Source organism: Eleutherodactylus coqui, chromosome 4 (genome assembly GCF_035609145.1).
Source record: "Eleutherodactylus coqui strain aEleCoq1 chromosome 4, aEleCoq1.hap1, whole genome shotgun sequence".
NCBI lineage: Eukaryota > Metazoa > Chordata > Amphibia > Anura > Eleutherodactylidae > Eleutherodactylus > Eleutherodactylus coqui.
This window is the reverse complement of record NC_089840.1, coordinates 237,665,380-237,685,723: the sequence shown is the minus strand read 5'-3', so window position 1 is coordinate 237,685,723 and position 20,344 is coordinate 237,665,380. Positions and strand designations below refer to the sequence as shown.

The 20,344-nt window shown below is 42.8% G+C and overlaps 1 protein-coding gene across 3 annotated transcripts in view; it reads right to left on the bottom strand.

Moving 5' to 3' along the window:
- Positions 1-20,344, bottom strand: part of LZTS2 (leucine zipper tumor suppressor 2) — a 126,491-nt gene that overhangs the window by 9,350 nt on the left and 96,797 nt on the right. For all 3 annotated transcript variants that reach the window (XM_066600933.1, XM_066600932.1, XM_066600934.1), the window contains one exon: positions 6,531-7,052. In XM_066600933.1, coding sequence (XP_066457030.1) covers positions 6,531-7,013 — 483 coding nt within the window. In that variant the 5' untranslated portion in view covers positions 7,014-7,052. The remainder of the gene's footprint in view (positions 1-6,530; positions 7,053-20,344) is intronic.

Sequence of the window (20,344 nt, the reverse complement as noted above, 5' to 3'; positions counted from 1 at the left end):
TAGCGTCTACAATGTGTCATCTTAAATACGTGGGCTGCACTATTTAGGAACTTAAACGAAGGCTAGCTGAACATATTTTGGATATCATCACCATTTCAAACAGAACTATTTCCAGCCCTGCTAAGCACTTCATTGAAGTACACAGTGGCAATATTTCTATTTATGGTGCAAGGATAAAGTACGTAGGCCAGCCTGAGTAGGCAATTGGCACAAGATGCTCGTCCGACGGAAGGGTTTTAGATCCTAAAATTAAATACGAGGTTTCCATTTGGCATGAATTACAAACGAGATCTTATGTACTTATATTAACCCTTTCCAATCCACTGTTTGACATCTTCCTACATTCTGATTGAAGCTTGTACAGCTCCAATGTCAGAAGACGCTCGACAGGGTCTTCTTACCATTTATTGCCAGCCACTCTGCTGTCGGCGCCTCTCTGACGCACACACTGGTTTTAGCCAGCAGATGGCGCCGTTGTATAACAGCAAAAAGAGAAAGCCTTTTAGGAAACCCTGAATCCAAAATTAGATTGGAAAGGGTTAAAACAGTATATATTTACAACTGAATCTAATGATAAAGAGGATTTTTCTGTTTAATACTGATTGATTTGAAACAGATCATGTGGCCAACAACCATTATTAGCTGGTTGTGGTGTTAAATACCTTCTTTTTTAAACTGTATATTGCCATGAGTAAGAGTGTTTTTTTTCTGCTTGAAACGCGTAGGAGGGTTCCTATGTTTTAGTTGGTTATACCAGCAATAATGTTTTTTTACTGGATTTTCGTGCCCAACTATTTGCCTTCACCTGGAGTTCACTTCAAGATCAGGGCACCTTCCCAGCGCCAATGAAAGCGTTTTGGGGGTAAGCTGGCTTTTTTCTATATATGAAGTTTGTTATATTGTACATTTAATAATGGCTGTACTGGGTATTGCCGCTTTCATCAATGGTACAAGTCCCATTTGTCATGTGTAGTCCTGTGTGCTGTATGATTTTTGTACTGGATCACTTTAACACATAAAAGGCAAGATCCAAGGGACCGGAGGATCCATATAAGACATAGCATCATAATAGATTTTCAGATGGGTACTGCAGCTTTGTCCCACACACTTAATAAAATTAGCGTCCACCGTCAGAGTTGGAAGGACGTGTGCATAAAGCTGTATGTATGACAGGAATGGGTTGAAGAAACTTTCCAGGATTACAATATTGTTAGCCTCACTGCATATGCCCTGTGCAGCTAGGATGTCTATAGCCGCCTGCAGCATATACTGTATAAAAACAGACTAGAAAAATGAAATATCTTTTTCTATCTGGTTTCAATTAATAAAATGTAAAACAATGGCGGGACAGTTCCTTTAAAATGTCCCGAACAGCCTTGCTGCAATAAGATTGTGGGGTACCGTCCGGGTGTCATGGCAGCCTGAGGCCTACCAAAGGCCTCCAGGGCTGCCTTGATCATTTGCCTATTAAGATGTGCCTTTAATAGGCTTCTTGTTAAAATACAGTATAATGCAATACTATAGTAGGTTATCAAACGATTACAAGTTCAAGTCCCCTATGGGGACGAATAAAAGTAAAAAGTAGTAAAAATAAAGATTTTTCTTCAATTTTCATAAAAATAAAAAAATATATTGTTTTCCCAGTCATAAAAAAAAATGAATATTTGGTATTGCTGCATCCATAAAGGTCTAATTTTTTAAAATATAACAGTTAATTATGCAGGATTAATAAGTTAGAAAAAAATACTCAAATGGCAGAATTGCTCTTTTTTTTGGCCACTCAGCCTCTAAAGAAAAAACTGAATAAAAAGCGATCAAAAAGCTGTAGGTTTCCCAAAATGGTAGCAATACTAACAGCAGGTCACCCAGCAAAAAAAAAAAAATCATACTGACCCACTGAATAAAGACAACATGTCATCTTTACTGCAACATGAACACCACACAAGTACTCCCGTACTGCAAAATGGTGTAATTACATTCCCCCCCCCCTATTTTGCCCCACCTAGAAATATTAAAAAGTCTTGCAATAGACTATATGGTACATTAGATGGCACCATTGAAAAATACACCTCGTCCCACAAAAAAATAAGTCCGCATGTTGAGAAGTCACCTGAAAAATAAAAAAGAGGGAATACCAGAACTGCAGAATGTGACCTGAATGCAGGCTCAATGATTCCTGGTCATGGACGGGTTAATGCCAATGTTGAACCCAAAGAAATTGGCAGGACTAGCCACCCACGTAATGTGTATGGAGGTGTCCTGACTTTCCCCTCTACAGCAAAATGTCAAGTTGAAGAACGATGGGGCTGTTGGATTTTAACATGCCCAATCTTTTTGTTTTCAGGTAAAATAAGCCATTGCCAGAGGTGTCTTGGCAGTTGCGTAATCCCCTCTGTCCCGAGTGTGCATATATATGGGGGGGGAATGGGAAGAATATAGGTTAACGGCAATATAATGTGTATGGCCAGCTTTAGTTATTTACATTTACTCACCACAAATGCCAATAGGAATGCTAAAATAATAGAAGCACATTATACTCCCTATAAAATGAGTACTGCAACTGTAGCACAACAATCTTCTGGATGACCTGACTAATTGAACTGAAGGGAAATACATGTGCCCGTGTCATGGTAAAGTTAGCTACAAAATGTTTTAGGAATGGCTCCAGTGTAAAATCTAAATATCTAGCGGGTCTAGACTTGACCAAATCAGTTGGCATCATTGTACAGAGTTTTACGGCTGCTGATAATTCATTAGCAATGATCACTATATTAGTGGAAATCCACAGTTATTATAATGAACACAATCATCAGGAGATGCGGGGACTCCTCTAGAAGGCCTTGGAGGCCACATCTTGAGCAAGAATATAGGAGGTTGAGGGGTAAAATAGCAGGCGGTTCCTAAATCTGTAAGAAACGTTTACTGCACTAACTTGGCATGATATACTGTACATGTGATACTGAAACTTACTTTCGCTCAAAGTCCTTAAAAAGAGATCCTAAATTAGTCTACAACTTATGTAATACCTTTAGAAATCACTTGCGTAACATACACAACACGGTGGCGTTATGGTTCGGGACTAAGGGTACTTATACATGGGAATCTCTCACTGAGTAGAGGGGGAGATCTCTTTCAGTAGCCCGCATCAAAATCAGACTAAAACGGGCAGATATTTGTAGATGTTTAAATGGGCCGACAGTTGATTAGTTTTTAAGTGAGCTAAAAACTAAGCAACTCCAACAAGTGAGCGAGTGAATCTCGTTCATTTGCCTTGTCAGGTCCGGTGTTTACATAGGATGACAGTCACCAACAATCACTCTTTTCGGAGATTACTCAGGCGTTTTATCAACCCGTATAAAAGTACTCAAACTTGGGCTCAATCTACTGGACTGTATACAGGCCCAAATAATTTTGGTGACTTTTTCCCGACAGATGATGTCAGGAAAAAGAAAAAAAAAAAGAACAGACACGTTCAGTTTCATCGTTCAGTTTTATCGCCTGATAATTTTGTCTCTTGTGGAGATAAGCCATAGCCAAGGGGTCTGCCTTGGCTCTCTATTCATGGAAAACACATGAATCAAGGGTCCATGTATATGAGTAGTGGGGTGCCAGGTGAAATAGCTGTCGACCTAAAGAGTGTTCGGCCAAGAGCTATCGAAGATGTGTGGGCACCTTATGTTCTCCTACCAGTTAGAAGTTCAACTGGCTTTCCAAGACTTTCGAGGTTCATGTTTATCATGTGCTCAACAGAACAGAAAATACTGAATTTACTACTTTGAAAAGAACGAATTCAAGGTCTGAAAAATATGAAAAAATAATTTTGTGGATCATTACAGTATTCTCCAGGTTCAACATTTTGAGAAGATTAAACCATTATGGCTCAAAAAGTTGGCCCAACGACTCTGATAGAAGAGGTCCCAACACTCTGTAAAGAGCCAGACTCTTTCAGCTTTCCTGGAATAGAGGATTTCAACGGAGTGATTTCTGGAAACAGACTAGTCAGAACCAAAGGGATCCAACTACTCAAAATATTGGTTGGGGATCCAACAACAGACCCCTGGTGACCCATCATTTCTGATGGCTAAATGCTATGAATCACCATGCCCGATCCTTTGTTCCTGCAGGAGATACGTTGCTGCGCCAGAGGTGTCTGGCAGATACCTTTTCCCTCTCCGATTGAAATGAACATGTACACTAAGCCAAGCATAGATGTTTATGGGGGACTCGGGAGAAATAACTGTCAGCCGAACAAGCGTTTGGCTGTCGGCAATTTAATGTGTATGGGCACTTTTTGCCTCGCTTTTGTCTGAGTATTTCTACAAAACAGGATTACACTTTATTTACACCTAAATAAGCTTAGAGTCCATTTCATTATGTCTGTTTCGTATCATTAGAGTTTTGAATTCCACTAAGGTGGCGAGAGCCATTAAGATAAGGTAAACGTGGAATATGTAATCCCATAATGGATAATATGATATTACTGGAGAAGGTCTACAAAGACCCATTATGTCTAGAATAAATATTACATCACCAGGAAGATAATATCAGTTAAGATGATTAAGACATGGTAGAAGTGCAAAAAATACTGGAAGTATAAAGGGCTATTAAACATACAAGTAAATTGCTCTAGTAAGTCAATAATAAAGGAGTTGTCCAGTTGTAAGCTATTAAGGGCCTAACCTCAAGATAGACCATCAATAGTCTATTATTGTGTGTGTTTTTGGTGGGGATCTGTCACCAGAAGCCCACCGATCAGCGGTTTTCTGGGCCGATGCACTTGGGCATTTAACTGGTTTCAGCAGGAAGCGACAACTCTGTTCTCACTGCAGTGGCCAAACTTGGTATTACAGGCAAATGGACTGTAATAACAAACTGTAGTGGGAACAGAGCTGTCTGCTTCCTGCAGAAATCAGTTCAGTGTTCCAGCCCACAGAACAGCTGATCAGCAAGGGTTCTGGGCGATGGACCCCTGCAACTCTAATCCAGATGGTCTATCATGTGAAAGTCCTTTTAATATGTGTGTTGTATAATTAAAGAGGTTGTTCCACCGGGACAACCCCTGTCCATATACCCCATAAGAGCATATGGATATCAGGGAATGGGGTCCCTTGGTAAAGATTATTTCTGTGAACCGCACTGGAGAGACTCAAACAAGTAGTAGGTCTCACTTCGGTGTACTCAGGCCACCCGTCTATTACCTGGATGACCATTTATTTGAATAGTCTGCATGCAATACTACATGAATAGCTGGCCATATTTTCCCTGAAGATTATCTCTTTGTCAGGTATCCCGGGACCTGAATATCATATTAAAATAGGAGTTGTCTTACCATAAGTATCATTTTACATTATAAGCTATTGAAGCCATATTGTATGTTAATTTTGAATGGTTCTTTTGCAACTATTATTTTATATGATATTGGACAGGAAAATAAAAAAAAATCAGGTTTATTTGATGCGAGTTACCTTGAAAGTTCTGGTATATATTTTGGGACAGGTTAGTAATTATGAAATAAAAATAAGGCAAATTAAATATTCTGTTTCCTGATTCAACTCTACGGTACCGTTTTTAGACTACACTAGTCTTCGGAAAGACTTTATAAAAAGGGTAACACCCTTTAAGACCACAACAACTTCCTAAAGACGGTAATGTTTTTGGTCTTAACATAGCAGGGACCTGGACAGGGACTGAAATAAACTGTACGAGTCGATGAAAGACAAGAGGACTCTCATAAGAGTACTATGTTGCTCAGTTGATTCACATGGCCTGTAGGTTGGAGTACTGTAAATCCAAATTCATTGTTGCTCAACAGGTCGGCCCCTTTTTATGCCTGATGAAGAGCCCTGAGTAGGTTTGAAAGCTTCCTGTATTATCTTTTTTCTTAGCCATTAAAAGTTATCATATCTTTAAGATTGCTCTGTTCTTATGGAGAACAATCACATGTCGCTCTACTGGCTAACACGGTACCAAGCACTTTTTTTTTTACATTGCCCCGGAATGGAAATGTTGTTAAATGATAAGCATGGAACCTCTAAGGGTTCATGTCAACGGGTGAGTCGGATTCCGCATGCAGGAGCCTGCAGGGCAATCCGACCAAGCCCGTGGCCCATCCATATCTTCAATGGAAGCCGTCCATGCAGGAACTGCACTGAGATGAAGCATGCTGCAATTTGATTTATGCACCCAAAGGTCTGCAAATCAAATCCACATGCTTTAATTCAGTTGCAATGCCCATGTTTCCCTATGGGAAGCTTGAGCTGCGAATCATCTGCAATTCAAATCCGCCCGAGGACACTGAGCCCTAATATCGAATGTCTTAAGAACAATGGAAAGAGACAACTTGTTGGAAAGTCACAACATGATTTGATAAATCCATATAAGAAACCTTACAACAAGCCATCTTTTATTTGGATCTGGTAAATATATGATAACGCTACATGAAAGATCTATTATGTAGCGTTCGCACAATCAGTCAAATAGATTCCTTGCAAAAAGGACACAATTTTGTGAGCAGTTGAGTAGAACATTACCTTTTCTAGTTTGCCAGAAACCGGAATAAGTTTGGGTGGAGGTCCTCTTATATTCCCATTGAGGGTCCTATCTTCCCGCACATCATCCACATCGCTTGAAGGGCTATTGGGAGCTCTGGCTTCATGCCACTCCTCTTTAAAGTCCTCATTGACATAGGTATAATTCCCATTACTAGCAGAGGTAGCAGCACAAGGTTTCTTTGTAGGAAGCCCATTAAAAAGTGGGTCCTGGGAATTATAACTACTTTTTAGGAGTCCTTCCTGCTGCTTAAAAAAGTTTGGCATGCTGGCAGGTTTACGGCACTTGTTGCTAAATTCAGATGCCTTGCATTGCTTGTCATGATAAGGTCTTCCAGAGATTAGACTGCTCACACTTCCCATAGTGTTCTCAGAGTCTGGTGACCTGGAGCTTGGCTGGTCTTGAGGGACGTTGACCTCAGGGTTCTGGTCAATGGACAGGGGAAGAGTCTGCATTGCAGCCATTGTGTGTATAATTGGAAGATGGAGGTCTACATAGGCAACCTGAAATGAGACAAAAACAAAGAAGGTTTACATTTTTCTCCTACTTCTACTCTTATAGTCTCAAGTATTCGCTCCTCTCAAAAGGAGTCTCCAACAGATAACCACTAAGCTCGGTTTCACATGGCTGGACACCATCTCTCCCTACATTCCTTTGGCTCAATGTTATTTTTCCACTTTGCGGGACAGAGATCAAAGCATTGAAATGATGTTGCTCTTATTACAGTTAAAGTAGGAAAGGAAGTTAGCATAGTTGTGTGTTTAGAACGGACGTGGCTCAATTAGTTCTAAATTTTTGTCTCGGTGGGAATACAAATCATATTTTATCAAAAACATTATCTGCTAAACACATTTTCTGCTCTACGTTGCCAGAGCAAATGGAAAAATTACCAAATTAGCAAACGCCAAAATTTTACAACCAAAGTCTGTAGCAAGATGAATGGATGTGTAGGGTTCTGGGGCAAAAGGATAGCTAGGCTATATTACATCTGAGCACGCTCCTGTTCTTACTTAGAGCACATGATTACTTATTAGCAGCCATTCTGAGCATTACAGGATTGTCCCACTGAAGGGATAGGGATAAGCCTGCAGTACTCAGAACGAGCACTACAAGAACAAAAATACTGCGCTCTGAGCATGAACAGGTTTGTGCTCCGTTGTAATCACCGAAGAGACTGCGGTGCTCATGCAAGCACCGTCGCCCCTTCAATCAGCAGACCGGCGCAGTTCCAGAGTGACGGAACCAAACAATCATATATTAATGGCTTAGCCTGAGGCTAGACCATTAATTTTTAAAGACTAGATAATCCCTTTAAAGGACAGGTTCTCTTTAGTCCAGACTTTTCTTATAGGGTACATAAAAATGTATTTTCAAATTGGGACAGTCCATTTAAATAACCCTCCAGTTCCTAACAAACCAAGATAGCAGTACCACTTCTCTATCTACCTGATGTACACTGTGCATAGTATAAGACACTGCAAGCTGCTCTGATGTGCCAGCACTGCTCACGTAGGTGGAAGTGGCCAGAGTAGCATTTAGTGTCTTGGAAAACTGATGCACTACTAATGCACAGTGTGCCCAGTTTTTGTGCCTTTTTACATTACAGGGTGCTATAGAACCTCCTAGGGATAGGTTTCTAGTAACGGGTTGCTCTTATCAGGGCAGGTGCTCCCTTTTCCCGAGGGTTTGTATTAGGGAATATTAGGGATGGTGTTATTGTTCCTTTTTTTTAAAGATTTTATAATAAAAGTTATGTTTTAATATGTCTATGATAGGTGGCTTCTTTCTGTGATCAGTGTGCATTGAAAAGACAAAGAAGTGGTGAAGCCATCTTGGTCTGTCCAGATTCATGGTATTGTTGTTCCTTCAAGTCTATCATTTCACATTCCAAATTTTACAAAGTAAAGGCCCTTTTACACCGGCCAATAATCGTGAATGAGTCTTCATCAGAACGCTCGTTCATCCAACCATTGCATTTGTGAACATTGCAAAAAACGGCCATCAAAGAAACAAATGCTCGTTTGTAAGCTGAATGCATCTTTTTCATAGCCCATTGTTGAGAGCGCATGTGAAATGGGGATGTGCTGCTGACACCAATTAACAGTAGGGGGCAGAGTAATGACTCCAGAGAGAACAGCAATGGAACTCAGTATAGTGATCACATCATGCCCAGCATTGGATCGGTTTCTTCCATAAAGTGCCAGGTAAGTAAGTGACCAGCACTACTTACCACAGGATACAAGCAGGCCCTTCTAAAAAATATCCAAAGAGCTTAAGCCGAATGGGGGACGAAAGATCGTATGAATGATCTTTGGGCCTCATATTGGCTTGTGTAAAAGGCCAGGTAAGTCTAAAATATCCAGGCTAGGCTATAAAAATTGGTTCATACAGCCATTATGGCTTTTTGACCTTTATAGGATTATTTCCATGTAGGAATAGACATCTGGCCATATTTAGCATTGAGCAGTGAGAAATCGAGTCTAAAAAATGTTATCACTCTTCAAAAGGTTGCAATAATGATACAGGAATGTGAATTGCAGATCAGCAGTCAGCCGTCTCTATAAATCTCTTAACCAAACAGGAAAATTTGGATTTCCAGAAATATCCTATTTACCAGACTATACAGTGACTACGAGAGCCAAAGTAAATGGAAATAACTGAACAGAAAAATTATCTGAAGGAGAAAGATTTATTAAGAGTCTAAAAATGTCAAGAAGAAACAATAATATATTATATAACTGGTGAATTTCCAGCCGTTGTGCAAGTGAGAACCCTCAACGTGCTGAAAGAGGATGCTGGGATTTACAAATTCTACCATACCCAGCACTGCCAACATAGACTGCCGATGGGCTTGTAACGTTGTTGATCGGTACTTGTCATTGGCCCATGTAAAAAGACATTCAAGAGCAGTCATCAATTAAATAAAAAGGTCCCGGAAATCACTTAACCCTTTCCAATCCAATTTGTATCCTGGTTTTCCTAGGGGGCTTACTCTTTTTCTGCTGTTATACAACAGTGCTATATGCTGGCTAAAGCCGGTACTGCATGAGGTGACACGTTGGATAGGCTCCGACAGCAGAGAGGCTGGCAATATCCAGTAAGAGAACCCAGACAGATGTCTTCCAACATTGGAGCTGTACAGCCTTAAATCAAAATGTCTTCAGACGTCAGACAGTGGATTGGAAAGGGTTAAAGGGTTTTTCCATTCAAAATACTACTGATGACTTATTCTCAAGATAGGTCATTAATAATTGATCGATTCGGATTTACAGGGGTGAGAGCGGAAGCTGCTGCCCAAGCCCTTGTAAGGGTCAGCACTGTAACTGAAGGAACAGCTCTCATTAAAATCAGTGGAAGCTACACCTGCAGTTACAAGCACCCGCCACTACACAGAGGTCAGAGCAGTGGCTTCTGCTCTGACCCGTGTATCCCGGGGCTGACATTGGACTGGATGATCAACTGATCGACTGGGGTCCCGAGAGGTGGACCCAGCCGATCAACTGTTTATGACCTATCCTGAGGAGAACCCCTTTAAAAAGAACTTTTATTGTGAGTCTTAAACTGTTCACAAAAACAAAGACTAATGTAAGATAAAACTTTGGCTCTCTACTGCCCATCTATCCACTCATGAGTTAGCACATGCAGCGATACTACTGATCTCAGACATAAATGGTAGCGCTGCTGTCCAGACCAAAAAAGTTGGATAAGTATAGTTTATTGAAGTGTCACAGTTTGACAACTATAATTTAACAGCCCCCCCCCCCCCCCCCCCCCCACTCACTCACAATGGTGCCGTGATAAATTGGTGTTCTTTGCCTTTCAGGTGTTTTGTAGAGAATACTAGCATTACAATGGCCTCAGGTTACGAGATTTTCAACATACAATGGGCTTTCCTGGGTGTTTGTAACTTGAAACCAAATTAAACATACAATGACACAGACCGTCTGGAACTGCGGCACCCCCACTATGCTGGAGAACCCAACCAATCAGCATGGGCATTGCACTGTTAAATCCTTGTATTACTGAAGTGCATGCACGGATTGGCTGTTACGTCTCTCTACAGTGCGGTACTACGTGTTCTGTACTGCTCTTTTCCTGTGCCATGATGTGCTGCTTCTGGTACACTGTGTACTATACAAGAAGAGAGAGCAGCTTCCTCAGGGTCGTCATAGAAAGTGATTTACAACTTCTAGCAGAATGTCTTTTATGACTGACTTTTATGTATGTGATGACTTGCTGTATTTAGATTCGTTATCTTCATTTGTTTCCTATTTTGAGATGATATTTTGAGGCTTTAAACCCATTTACAAGTTTTCCATCGTCAGGCCGCCTGCACACTGACAGGTCTGATTCCGCATGTGGGATCCAACCCTGTGCCCAGCCGGTGTCGCCCCCCCCGTACCTGTCCGCAGTCTTTTATTCTGTGCTATGGATGCTCTGGTCGTCGCACATGCACATTACTGATAATGCTGAACCGTTGCTAGGCGATGAAGCGGAGCCCGCGACCTTTCTACAATGATGATTGCGTAAGGGCCGACCGCACAGAATCTGCCTGAAAATAGAGCATGCTGCGATTTTTCCCCGGCGAGCGGAAAATCGATTTCTGCTCGGGACCAGGAAAAAAAAAAGCTTTTCCATAGCACACTATGAAGGTATTTGCTGTGGAATCCGGAGGCATACGCCGGCGGTGGAAACCGGAGGCGTACGCCGGCGGTGGAAACCGGAGGCTTACGCCGGCGGTGGAAACCGGAGGCTTACGCCGGCGGTGGAAACCGGAGGCTTACGCCGGCGGTGGAAACCGGAGGCTTACGCCGGCGGTGGAAACCGGAGGCTTACGCCGGCGGTGGAAACCGGAGGCATACGCCGGCGGTGGAAACCGGAGGCATACGCCGGCGGTGGAAACCGGAGGCATACGCCGGCGGTGGAAACCGGAGGCATACGCCGGCGGTGGAAACCGGAGGCATACGCCGGCGGTGGAAACCGGAGGCATACGCCGGCGGTGGAAACCGGAGGCATACGCCGGCGGTGGAAACCGGAGGCATACGCCGGCGGTGGAAACCGGAGGCATACGCCGGCGGTGGAAACCGGAGGCATACGCCGGCGGTGGAAACCGGAGGCATACGCCGACGGTGGAAACCGGAGGCATACGCCGGCGGTGGAAACCGGAGGCATACGCCGGCGGTGGAAACCGGAGGCATACGCCGGCGGTGGAAACCGGAGGCATACGCCGGCGGTGGAAACCGGAGGCATACGCCGGCGGTGGAAACCGGAGGCATACGCCCGCGGTGGAATACGGGGGCATACGCCCGCGGTGGAAACCGGAGGCATACGCCCGCGGTGGAATACGGGGGCATACGCCGCTGTGGAATACGGGGGCATACGCCGCTGTGGAATACGGGGGCATACGCCGCTGTGGAATACGGGGGCATACGCCGCTGTGGAATACGGGGGCATACGCCGCTGTGGAATACGGGGCATACGCCGCTGTGGAATACGGGGGCATACGCCGCTGTGGAATACGGGGGCATACGCCGCTGTGGAATACGGGGGCATACGTCTGCTCCGGATTCCGCAGTTCAAATCCGGCCGTGTGCAGGCGGCCTTATTGTCTCAATTTATGGTATTTTCCAACCTACATTAACTGCCCAGGGACCAATTAACATTGTATTATGCCTTGGGTCTTTTCTGTTAAAATCTTCATTAAGATGGACAGTTTTGATCACACTGCTACTTACTGACTTTGCAGGGCCAATACAGTATATGTGCTGTCTCTCTGTACATGTTGCTAAAGCACTGGGGGCCATGGTAAAAATAAAGCATTTTAGGCAGGACTTCGGACAATTAGTGTGTTGGGATCATGAGGAAAAATGGCTACCACCTCTATGACCACCACAATAAATCATCTATAAAAGGATAGTTGTTTCCCATTAAAAATAATTGCGTTCCAACCCTTGTAATTACCAATCGTTGCGTTTAAACGTGCCCATCTTTCACTTTTCTGCCCAACAACTGATTTCAGTTTGGCATGAAATCCATCATTCAGCAGAACAGCTCATAAGCAGGACCGCACACTGTGTTCTGCCCAGGGAGAGCTGATAACAGCTGATAACATTGTCTCAGCTGTCAGCCTCCTGGCAGCACAAAGGGAATTTATTCAGAGAACAGCAGGTGGTCTGTTCCCTGAATACAGCTCCCTTTGGCTCACAGGCTACTAATTGATACTGATAGGCATTAGTACCAAGTAGTAGTTTATGCAATAGTGATTGCTCAAAAGCCATCTTTTGAGCGATCATCTTTCTGTCTAAATGCACAGTTAATTGGACCGAGCATGTGATGAACGGTGAAGTAGTATATCGTTCACATGGCATGCATTTACAATGATCAATATCTGGATAGCTTGGATCATTCTTTCGAACAGAACAGATCTAGCTGTAGTAGATCTAATGATTATATGCATGATAATCATGCCATGTAACGAGTCCCAAGTAGCTTAATGCATCAAGTAAACATGCATTCTTCATCCCAGGTCATAAGTCAAACGAACAATCCATCATTGTTTCAAGAACTAATATGAATACCAGAACTTTCATCTGACAAAGCCCAAGACACTTAGTATTAGCTGGATACATTTTCTAACCTCTGAACCTACAAGACTTCCCCGTAACTCTTCTCCCGACCACTTCTCAGACCATAAATTCTACAAGATATGTGGGAACATGGTAAATCTTAATATTGTCTCTGTCCATTTCCGGGAAAGCTGGAACATATCAGGTTGTAATGTTCTATTGAAATCCGGTTCTATCCCGTCTCTTCTTCTTGGCCGTTAACCTTCTCCATAAACATTCTGCCACTGTCTAACTTTTATATCTGATTCCCTTACCAATCCCCCTCCGACTTCTCCGCTTTCATGTCTACAGATTCCACGGTTCTTCTGACCTCAACTCTGCTTTGAATAGGGATTTCTTTACCTCCTTTTCATTTGTTACTCTCTTTTTGAATGTTGCCAGGAGTTCAAGAAGCCTTGCGTGACTAGCTCACATTTGTGGAAACACTAGACACCAGGCCTTGCCTTGCGCTAATGAAAACCTTTGCTGTCAATGACAATGAACTGAGAAATAACACAACGCTTTTGATGGCAAACACCTGCCGATTGCTCCAAGGGCAACTGAGCCTTTCTTCTCTTCTATTCTCACCTCTACGGCAAGGTCAAATAACATAAGCGAGGCATTGATCTTGGGGCAAAACAAGCAAGTGAGCACATAGGACTTAAATGTAGTCTAGGAAGGGTTGACCGTCTTTCTCGGGTTGCTACCTACAACAATGTGCTTATTTGTCTCTACAAGGTATGTAATTAGAAAAATGCTTATTTCCTACGACAAATCTTCAGTTGAAACCCTCTACAGTCCAACTACTTCCATTAATAGTTCAATCCTTTCTGAATCATCCAGACGAGTTCCATTGCGTATAATGGAGACCTCGGATGAACATGAGGTCACTGTTAAATAGAGAGGCAGTAGGGGGAGGAGTGATCCGCTCCATAGCATTCTGGTAAGAAAGGAGTCAATGATCTGCAGATCTAATGGGGTCAATTCTGTTACACATGCCGCTTTGCATTGATGTCTAAAAGATTTATTGGCTTCCTAGATTAGAAAAATATTTTTATAAAAACTTTTTTTTCTGAGTCATTCACCTGGGTTATCTACAGATTTACATAGCGAGAACACGGCATTTCATAAAACAGATGACATCGCTTCCTGAGGTCCATTCCACCATGAGGAAAAAGTGGTTATTCCTGGATATTAATGATTCAGTCCCAAAATATTCGGCTGCTTTGCACATACAAATGAGCTATAAAGGAGTTGTACCAGGATCACAAGTTATCCACTATGCACAGGATAGGGAATACCTTGCTGATTAGTCGGGGTCTCACCGCTGAGACCCTCATCGATCCTGACAACAGTGTTCCCATGTCTCCCATCCTCCTCACTGGAGGGTTACTGCATCCCTTACAGTGAGGCGGAGACTGAATGAAGTGATGGTCGGGAAAGCACACTGCTGCTCCATTCTCTTCCAATGGGACTGCTGGAGATAGCCAATAGGCAATTTATTTTCGACAGGCCCAATGAAATGAATGGAACGCCGACTGTGCATGCTCAGCTGGCGCTCCATTTATTTTGAAGTCACTGTGGGGGAGGAAGCAAATCCAGTGACAGGCAGGAGGAGGACACGGGATCCCCGTTCTCTGGATCGGCAGGGTCAACAGCTAGGAGTCCTCCACCGATAAGCAAGTTATCGCCTACATTAACGTCATAAGGTCACAAAGACACGTTCTCTATTATATTGTAGTTGTGAAAGTGGAGTCCTCCACAACTCGTGGGCACAGCAACTACACAGAAAAGGGGTAGAAGAGGAGGGCTGCTTATTAAAGGGGATCTGTCTGTTGCTACAAGCACCACCAACTAAGTTATAGGCTCATAGAACAGGGCCTACTGAGTTGGGGCAAGGTGGGAGGTGCTTTATAGACTCACCTGCCTTCTCGTTCTCCCGCTGTCTGTTTGTCAGCGGTCTCCCTTCTCTTTATACCATGCACACACTGTTCATAACTAGAGGTCAGCATGTGAGCAGAATGAAGAGTCGGAGTCCGCTCAATGGACAGAGCAGTGGTTTTGCAAGCAGACAGCGAGACAATGGGGAGCTAGTTGAGTCTAAAAAGCAAACCTCCAGAACTCTGTAGCTCCTGTCCTATAAGCCCATAACCTGCCAAAATCCCATTAAATGGGCTGTCAGGGACTTTTACTATTGATTACCTGTCCTATTACTATTGATTACAAGATGGTTAAATACAATCAAAGCTACCACAAACAGGTCAATTGCGAAACTTAAAGAAGCGATGAAAGACAGGAACGTGTGGAGAATATTGATGCATAGACTGACCGAAGGTCGGATGCAACTGAACGGATAATCATCATCATCAGGATAGGTAATCAATAGTTGATTGGCAGGGAACAGCCACTTGGAATCTATACCTTAACAGCTGGTCAACAGGGATCCCATTGAATGTTCACATTAAGTACCGACCTGAGCTACAGCAATGTTGATAGCTCTATCTGCTCCCAACGCTGTCCGCATTGACAGCAGCCTGGCGAACAGCTGACTGGCAGGAATCATGAACGATGGACCATCATCTGATAAGCTACTGGTGACCTATCCTGAGGACAGGTCATCAATAGTAAAACACCTTTAAAGGGCTTGTCAGAGTTCTAGATTCAGAGCAAAACCAGGTTCCCCAAGCAGTAACATAACAAATAGGCTTATACTCCACTCTCCTGACTTCCACAGAGTCCTGCACCACCGAGTCTCCCCTCAGACGTCACATTTACAGGCTACTTCAGTCTTTTTACAGGACATCACAGGGTCTGCAGCCAATAACCGTGATCGATTGCTCGGTTATTGGCTGCAGTGCCTGTGACATCCCGTAAACCGTGAGGGACTGTTGCCAATAAACCAACAGGGATCGGAGGACCGAGCAGTGCTGTGGAAAATAGTGGGAACGGGAAGAGGTAAGTGTAAGGCCGCTTTCACATCTGTGGCGGGGATTCCTTTTACAACTGCTCCATTTAGGGGGCAAGAAAAGGGGTATCCCCTGGCCGAACAGGTCCATCTTATGACGGAACCAAACAGCATTGAACAGACCACATTGCCTATAATGGGGTCTGTTCAGTGTCTGCTAAGCTGCCTAGCATTTTACCAGAAGAAAAGGCGCAGCATGCAGATGTGAAGCTGGCCTAAGCCTATTTGTTATGTTATTGCTTGGGGGGCTGGTTTTACACTGGACCTAGAACTTGGACAACCAGTTTAAGTTATGCCACATTTATATTGCTGGTGTAAGTATGTAGATTCTTTTATCAGATCTCCATATTTTTGTAAATGTTAAAAAAGTTACAGAAATACACTTGTGGCATCCGACTTTCCTGATGTTCCTTTTTCAGATACAGATATGTCCACTCTTACCTTACAATAGCTCTAATTTTCTTAAGAATTGCAATCTCCCTGGAAACCAATTCAATCCAATATCATGACATACCAAACAAAGTATTGACGGCATCACAATCACTGAGTGACCACAATAGACACATATGGGATAGAGATCTCATGACAAGAGTTTTGTGAAACCATGTTGCTTTGGAAAGATGGTTATCTTGTGACACCCATCTCTGAAAATACCCAGCCAAGAGGAGAGGCAAGGAAGGAAACATCTGTATATAGTGCCATGATTAACAATACCAGACACCGTTCTAGCTATGGTGTAACCCCAGTGCCAAGATACCAAAGCAAGGCACAATGTTCATTTGATACAAAAGCATTGGCTGATACTAAGTAACTTCCTGCGAGTTCAACTTCCTCTCCTTATATCTGAAGGCGGCATAGGCAAAAGTAGTTCATCTGGCAGACATGACCTGCAATTGATTGCTTCTACAATGGGTCGAATGGTTCCCCCACAAAAAAAGAAGTGACCCAGTGGTAAATTTGTAGAAAATTTATCATAGCCGTGTATGCTGTTAGATTCATTTATCTTAACCCTTTACAATCCAATTTGTATTCTGGTTTTCCTAGGGGGCTTACTCTTTTTCTGCTGTTAAACAATGGCGCTATCTGCTGGCTAAAGCCAGTACTGCATGAGGTGACACGGATAGGCTCAGACAGCAGAGAGGCTGGCAATATACAGTAAGAGAACCCCAACAGACGTTTTCTAATCATAGAGCTGTACAGCCTTAAATCATAATGTCTTTAGACATCAGACAGTGGATTGGAAAGGGTTAAATAAACTTCAGTGTGATCCGAGCAGGAAGTGGATATAAAGGGATTAAGTGGGAAAGATAATGAAGCCATCTAGAATTTGATCTACCAGGGATATTATAATCATTACCTGACTGCACGCTCTTATCAGGAAAGTAGTGATTTTAAATAGCTTATCTGTTCTGAAATGAAGAAAAAAAAAATGCAGTAACTATAGGGCTTTAATGGGGTTCTCCCATAAAACCACTGGATAGGGCCACTGCACAGTGTACAGAGCTGTCCGCTTCCCGTAGCAAAACTGCTCTATATGCAAGGGCATCGGCTGGGGGAACGATTGCTGCCAATTCCAGGCAGTGGACTCCCGCCAATCGGCTATTGATTACCTATCCTGAGGAAACGTCATGAATAGCTAGAAGTAAGAGAACTCCTTAAACTGCTTATAAAATTATAAGCAGTCTTATTACATGTGATTTTTTTATCCTTATTCAAAGGGAACACGACTCTTTTTTTTGGACCATTGATATGCAAATTACTTATTGGCCATTTGTATATACTGTTGCTTAGGTAAAGGTATAGAAGTTCAAGTCTTCAGACCCCGGGATTTACCTTTGGCAGAAATAAGAGGCCTCATATTATGGCAGTCACAACTTCACTCAAATAATCTAATTGCAGCATTCTCTGTTAAAAGCTTATGTAGATATTTTAATTGTTGCAACATGTCAGCCGCATCCAGGAATTGGGTTCGGGGTGACCTCACGATGAACTTCGGTGGAGTCACATGCGCCCCTCATTCTATACCGGGCGCCAACATGAACGCATGCATCTGCTGGTCTATGGCTTGATTGGTTGCCGGTAAGGTGGTTCCCCCAGCCGGCCAATCAACCATTATTGAAGCATATTTATTCTGGCTCCTCTTCTTAATGAGTGTCAGTTATTCACCCTCATGTTGGGATTGTCTTCTGATCCACAACCTCCTGGTATTATCACACTTTCAGATAAGTCTCTGGTGTCTTTACTTATTTGATTGGTTTAGTAACATCTTATTCCTAGTACTGCCATATCAACTGTTATTTACATCTGTCAATTATCACCTTTCTTTTCACCACCTAGGAACAGTCTAAGTTACTCCCAGGTTCCGAATGTGTGGTTGCCCTTATCAGGGCGATCAACCTGCTTTTATGTAGGGTTTTCTTGCGTAAAGGTGAGATTCCCATTTCTTCCCACGTTTCTGTTTCATTAAAAATAGTTTTGCTTTCTGAATTTACAAATACAGTGTATATCCTTAGTTTTAGGACAACTATTTCATCCGATCCGGACTAGATGTTTGATATCTAACTTGGATGTAACAATAATCTTGTTTTTTCATTTACTTTATTATGCTTTTTTTTTTTTTTTAAGTTACGCCAAATGCCTGCATATATGACCTGATATACATAATGCCTTATAAAACAATCCACATGGGTAAAGACTGTAGCCAAGATTTACTATATGATTTTACTGTAATGTAGCATTTATAATGAGTCAGTGGAATTTATATTATAATAGATGCAAATACATGCGTTTCTATCGGCCTTTCACCTGTCATCTACAATTCAGAACCATTTGGAGGATAATGCTAAGTGACGTTATGAGGATGCCTGCATCGCCCATATGGTCGTACCCTGCTGGCTATATTCCCACAGTACCTTCTGGGAAATATTACCTCTGGGAGAAGAAGGAGGCATTTTTCAGTGGAGCGCTAATTTTGCAATGCCTGTGTTCTGCTCTAATAACTGCAATTATCCTAGTGGTTAAGTATGTCATAGTAATATACACAGACCTATATGTGCAAACATATGATATTGTGGGTTGTTGCATCCTTCTATAGACTTTGTATGTCAATGGGAAACTGATGAGACATCAAAAAAAGGGAAAAAAATAGTAGAATATGAAACTCCTTAAAAGTGCAATCAGATGTTTAAGTAATTGGATGCAGGTCCAGATCTGGTCCAATTTCCATCTATTTTCTTTCCATCTGTTGTACAGAACAATGGCGATCATTCACACGTGTTGTTACAGGTGCGCTAAGCATCCAGGATAACATCTGCACTCCCATTAGCTGATTAGCAGCTACAAAGCCTTGGACCCGGCAGGGGAAATTATCTATAAATTAATAACACGCTTTGTGATGTTCTCTGCTAAAATAGTCAACGATCCCAAACGTCATAGATGGGTGTACAAGAGGAAAATAACTGTGTGCTCCGGCCATGCTCACCTTGTGCTTCCTGCTTTATCATTTCCTACAGCGCTGCCATTCTCTCAACATTGCTCAGTTTCCTTCCGAAACAAGAATTCGTCAACAAGAGAACATCTCTAACCCTTCCCCAACAACCCAGCTGGATCAAAAATTTCCTGTACCATGTTCATCCAAACTCTCCCTCCTGCAACTGATGCACGCAAATGCATAAAAGTGAAAGACCTGCTGAGGGCCAAATGCTGAAAAGTATTTTCTTTTCCCAGCTTTGGAGATCCTCTTCTAAGAACCCTCTACCCACGCTGAGGGTGAAGAGCTTATGCAAATGTGGGACATCAATACGGGTTGTTGTGTTTATCTGCTGAAGAATGGTCTTCTAATGAGGATTAAAAGTAGTTGTCCACACATAGACTATTGATTGCCTATCTTCTGAATAGGTCTTCAATAAAAGAAGGGAGGGAGTCCATCACCCAGGACACTCACTGATCAGCTTGTGCATAGAGCGGATTTATGCAGGTAACACACAGCTCCGTTCCTACTACAGAGGCTAGATACGGTATTACAGGCAAAGTTTTCATTGAAGTGAATAGGTACTTGGCCTGCAATACCAAAACTGGCCACTGCATTGGGAATGGAGCTTTCTGCTTCCTGCACGAGAACAGCTAAGTGGTGGGGGTGCTGGATGATCTACTATTGATGACCTATTTTGAGGAAAACACCAACCTTAGTACAGAGACACCACAGCCAAATGGAAAGAGGATTGAA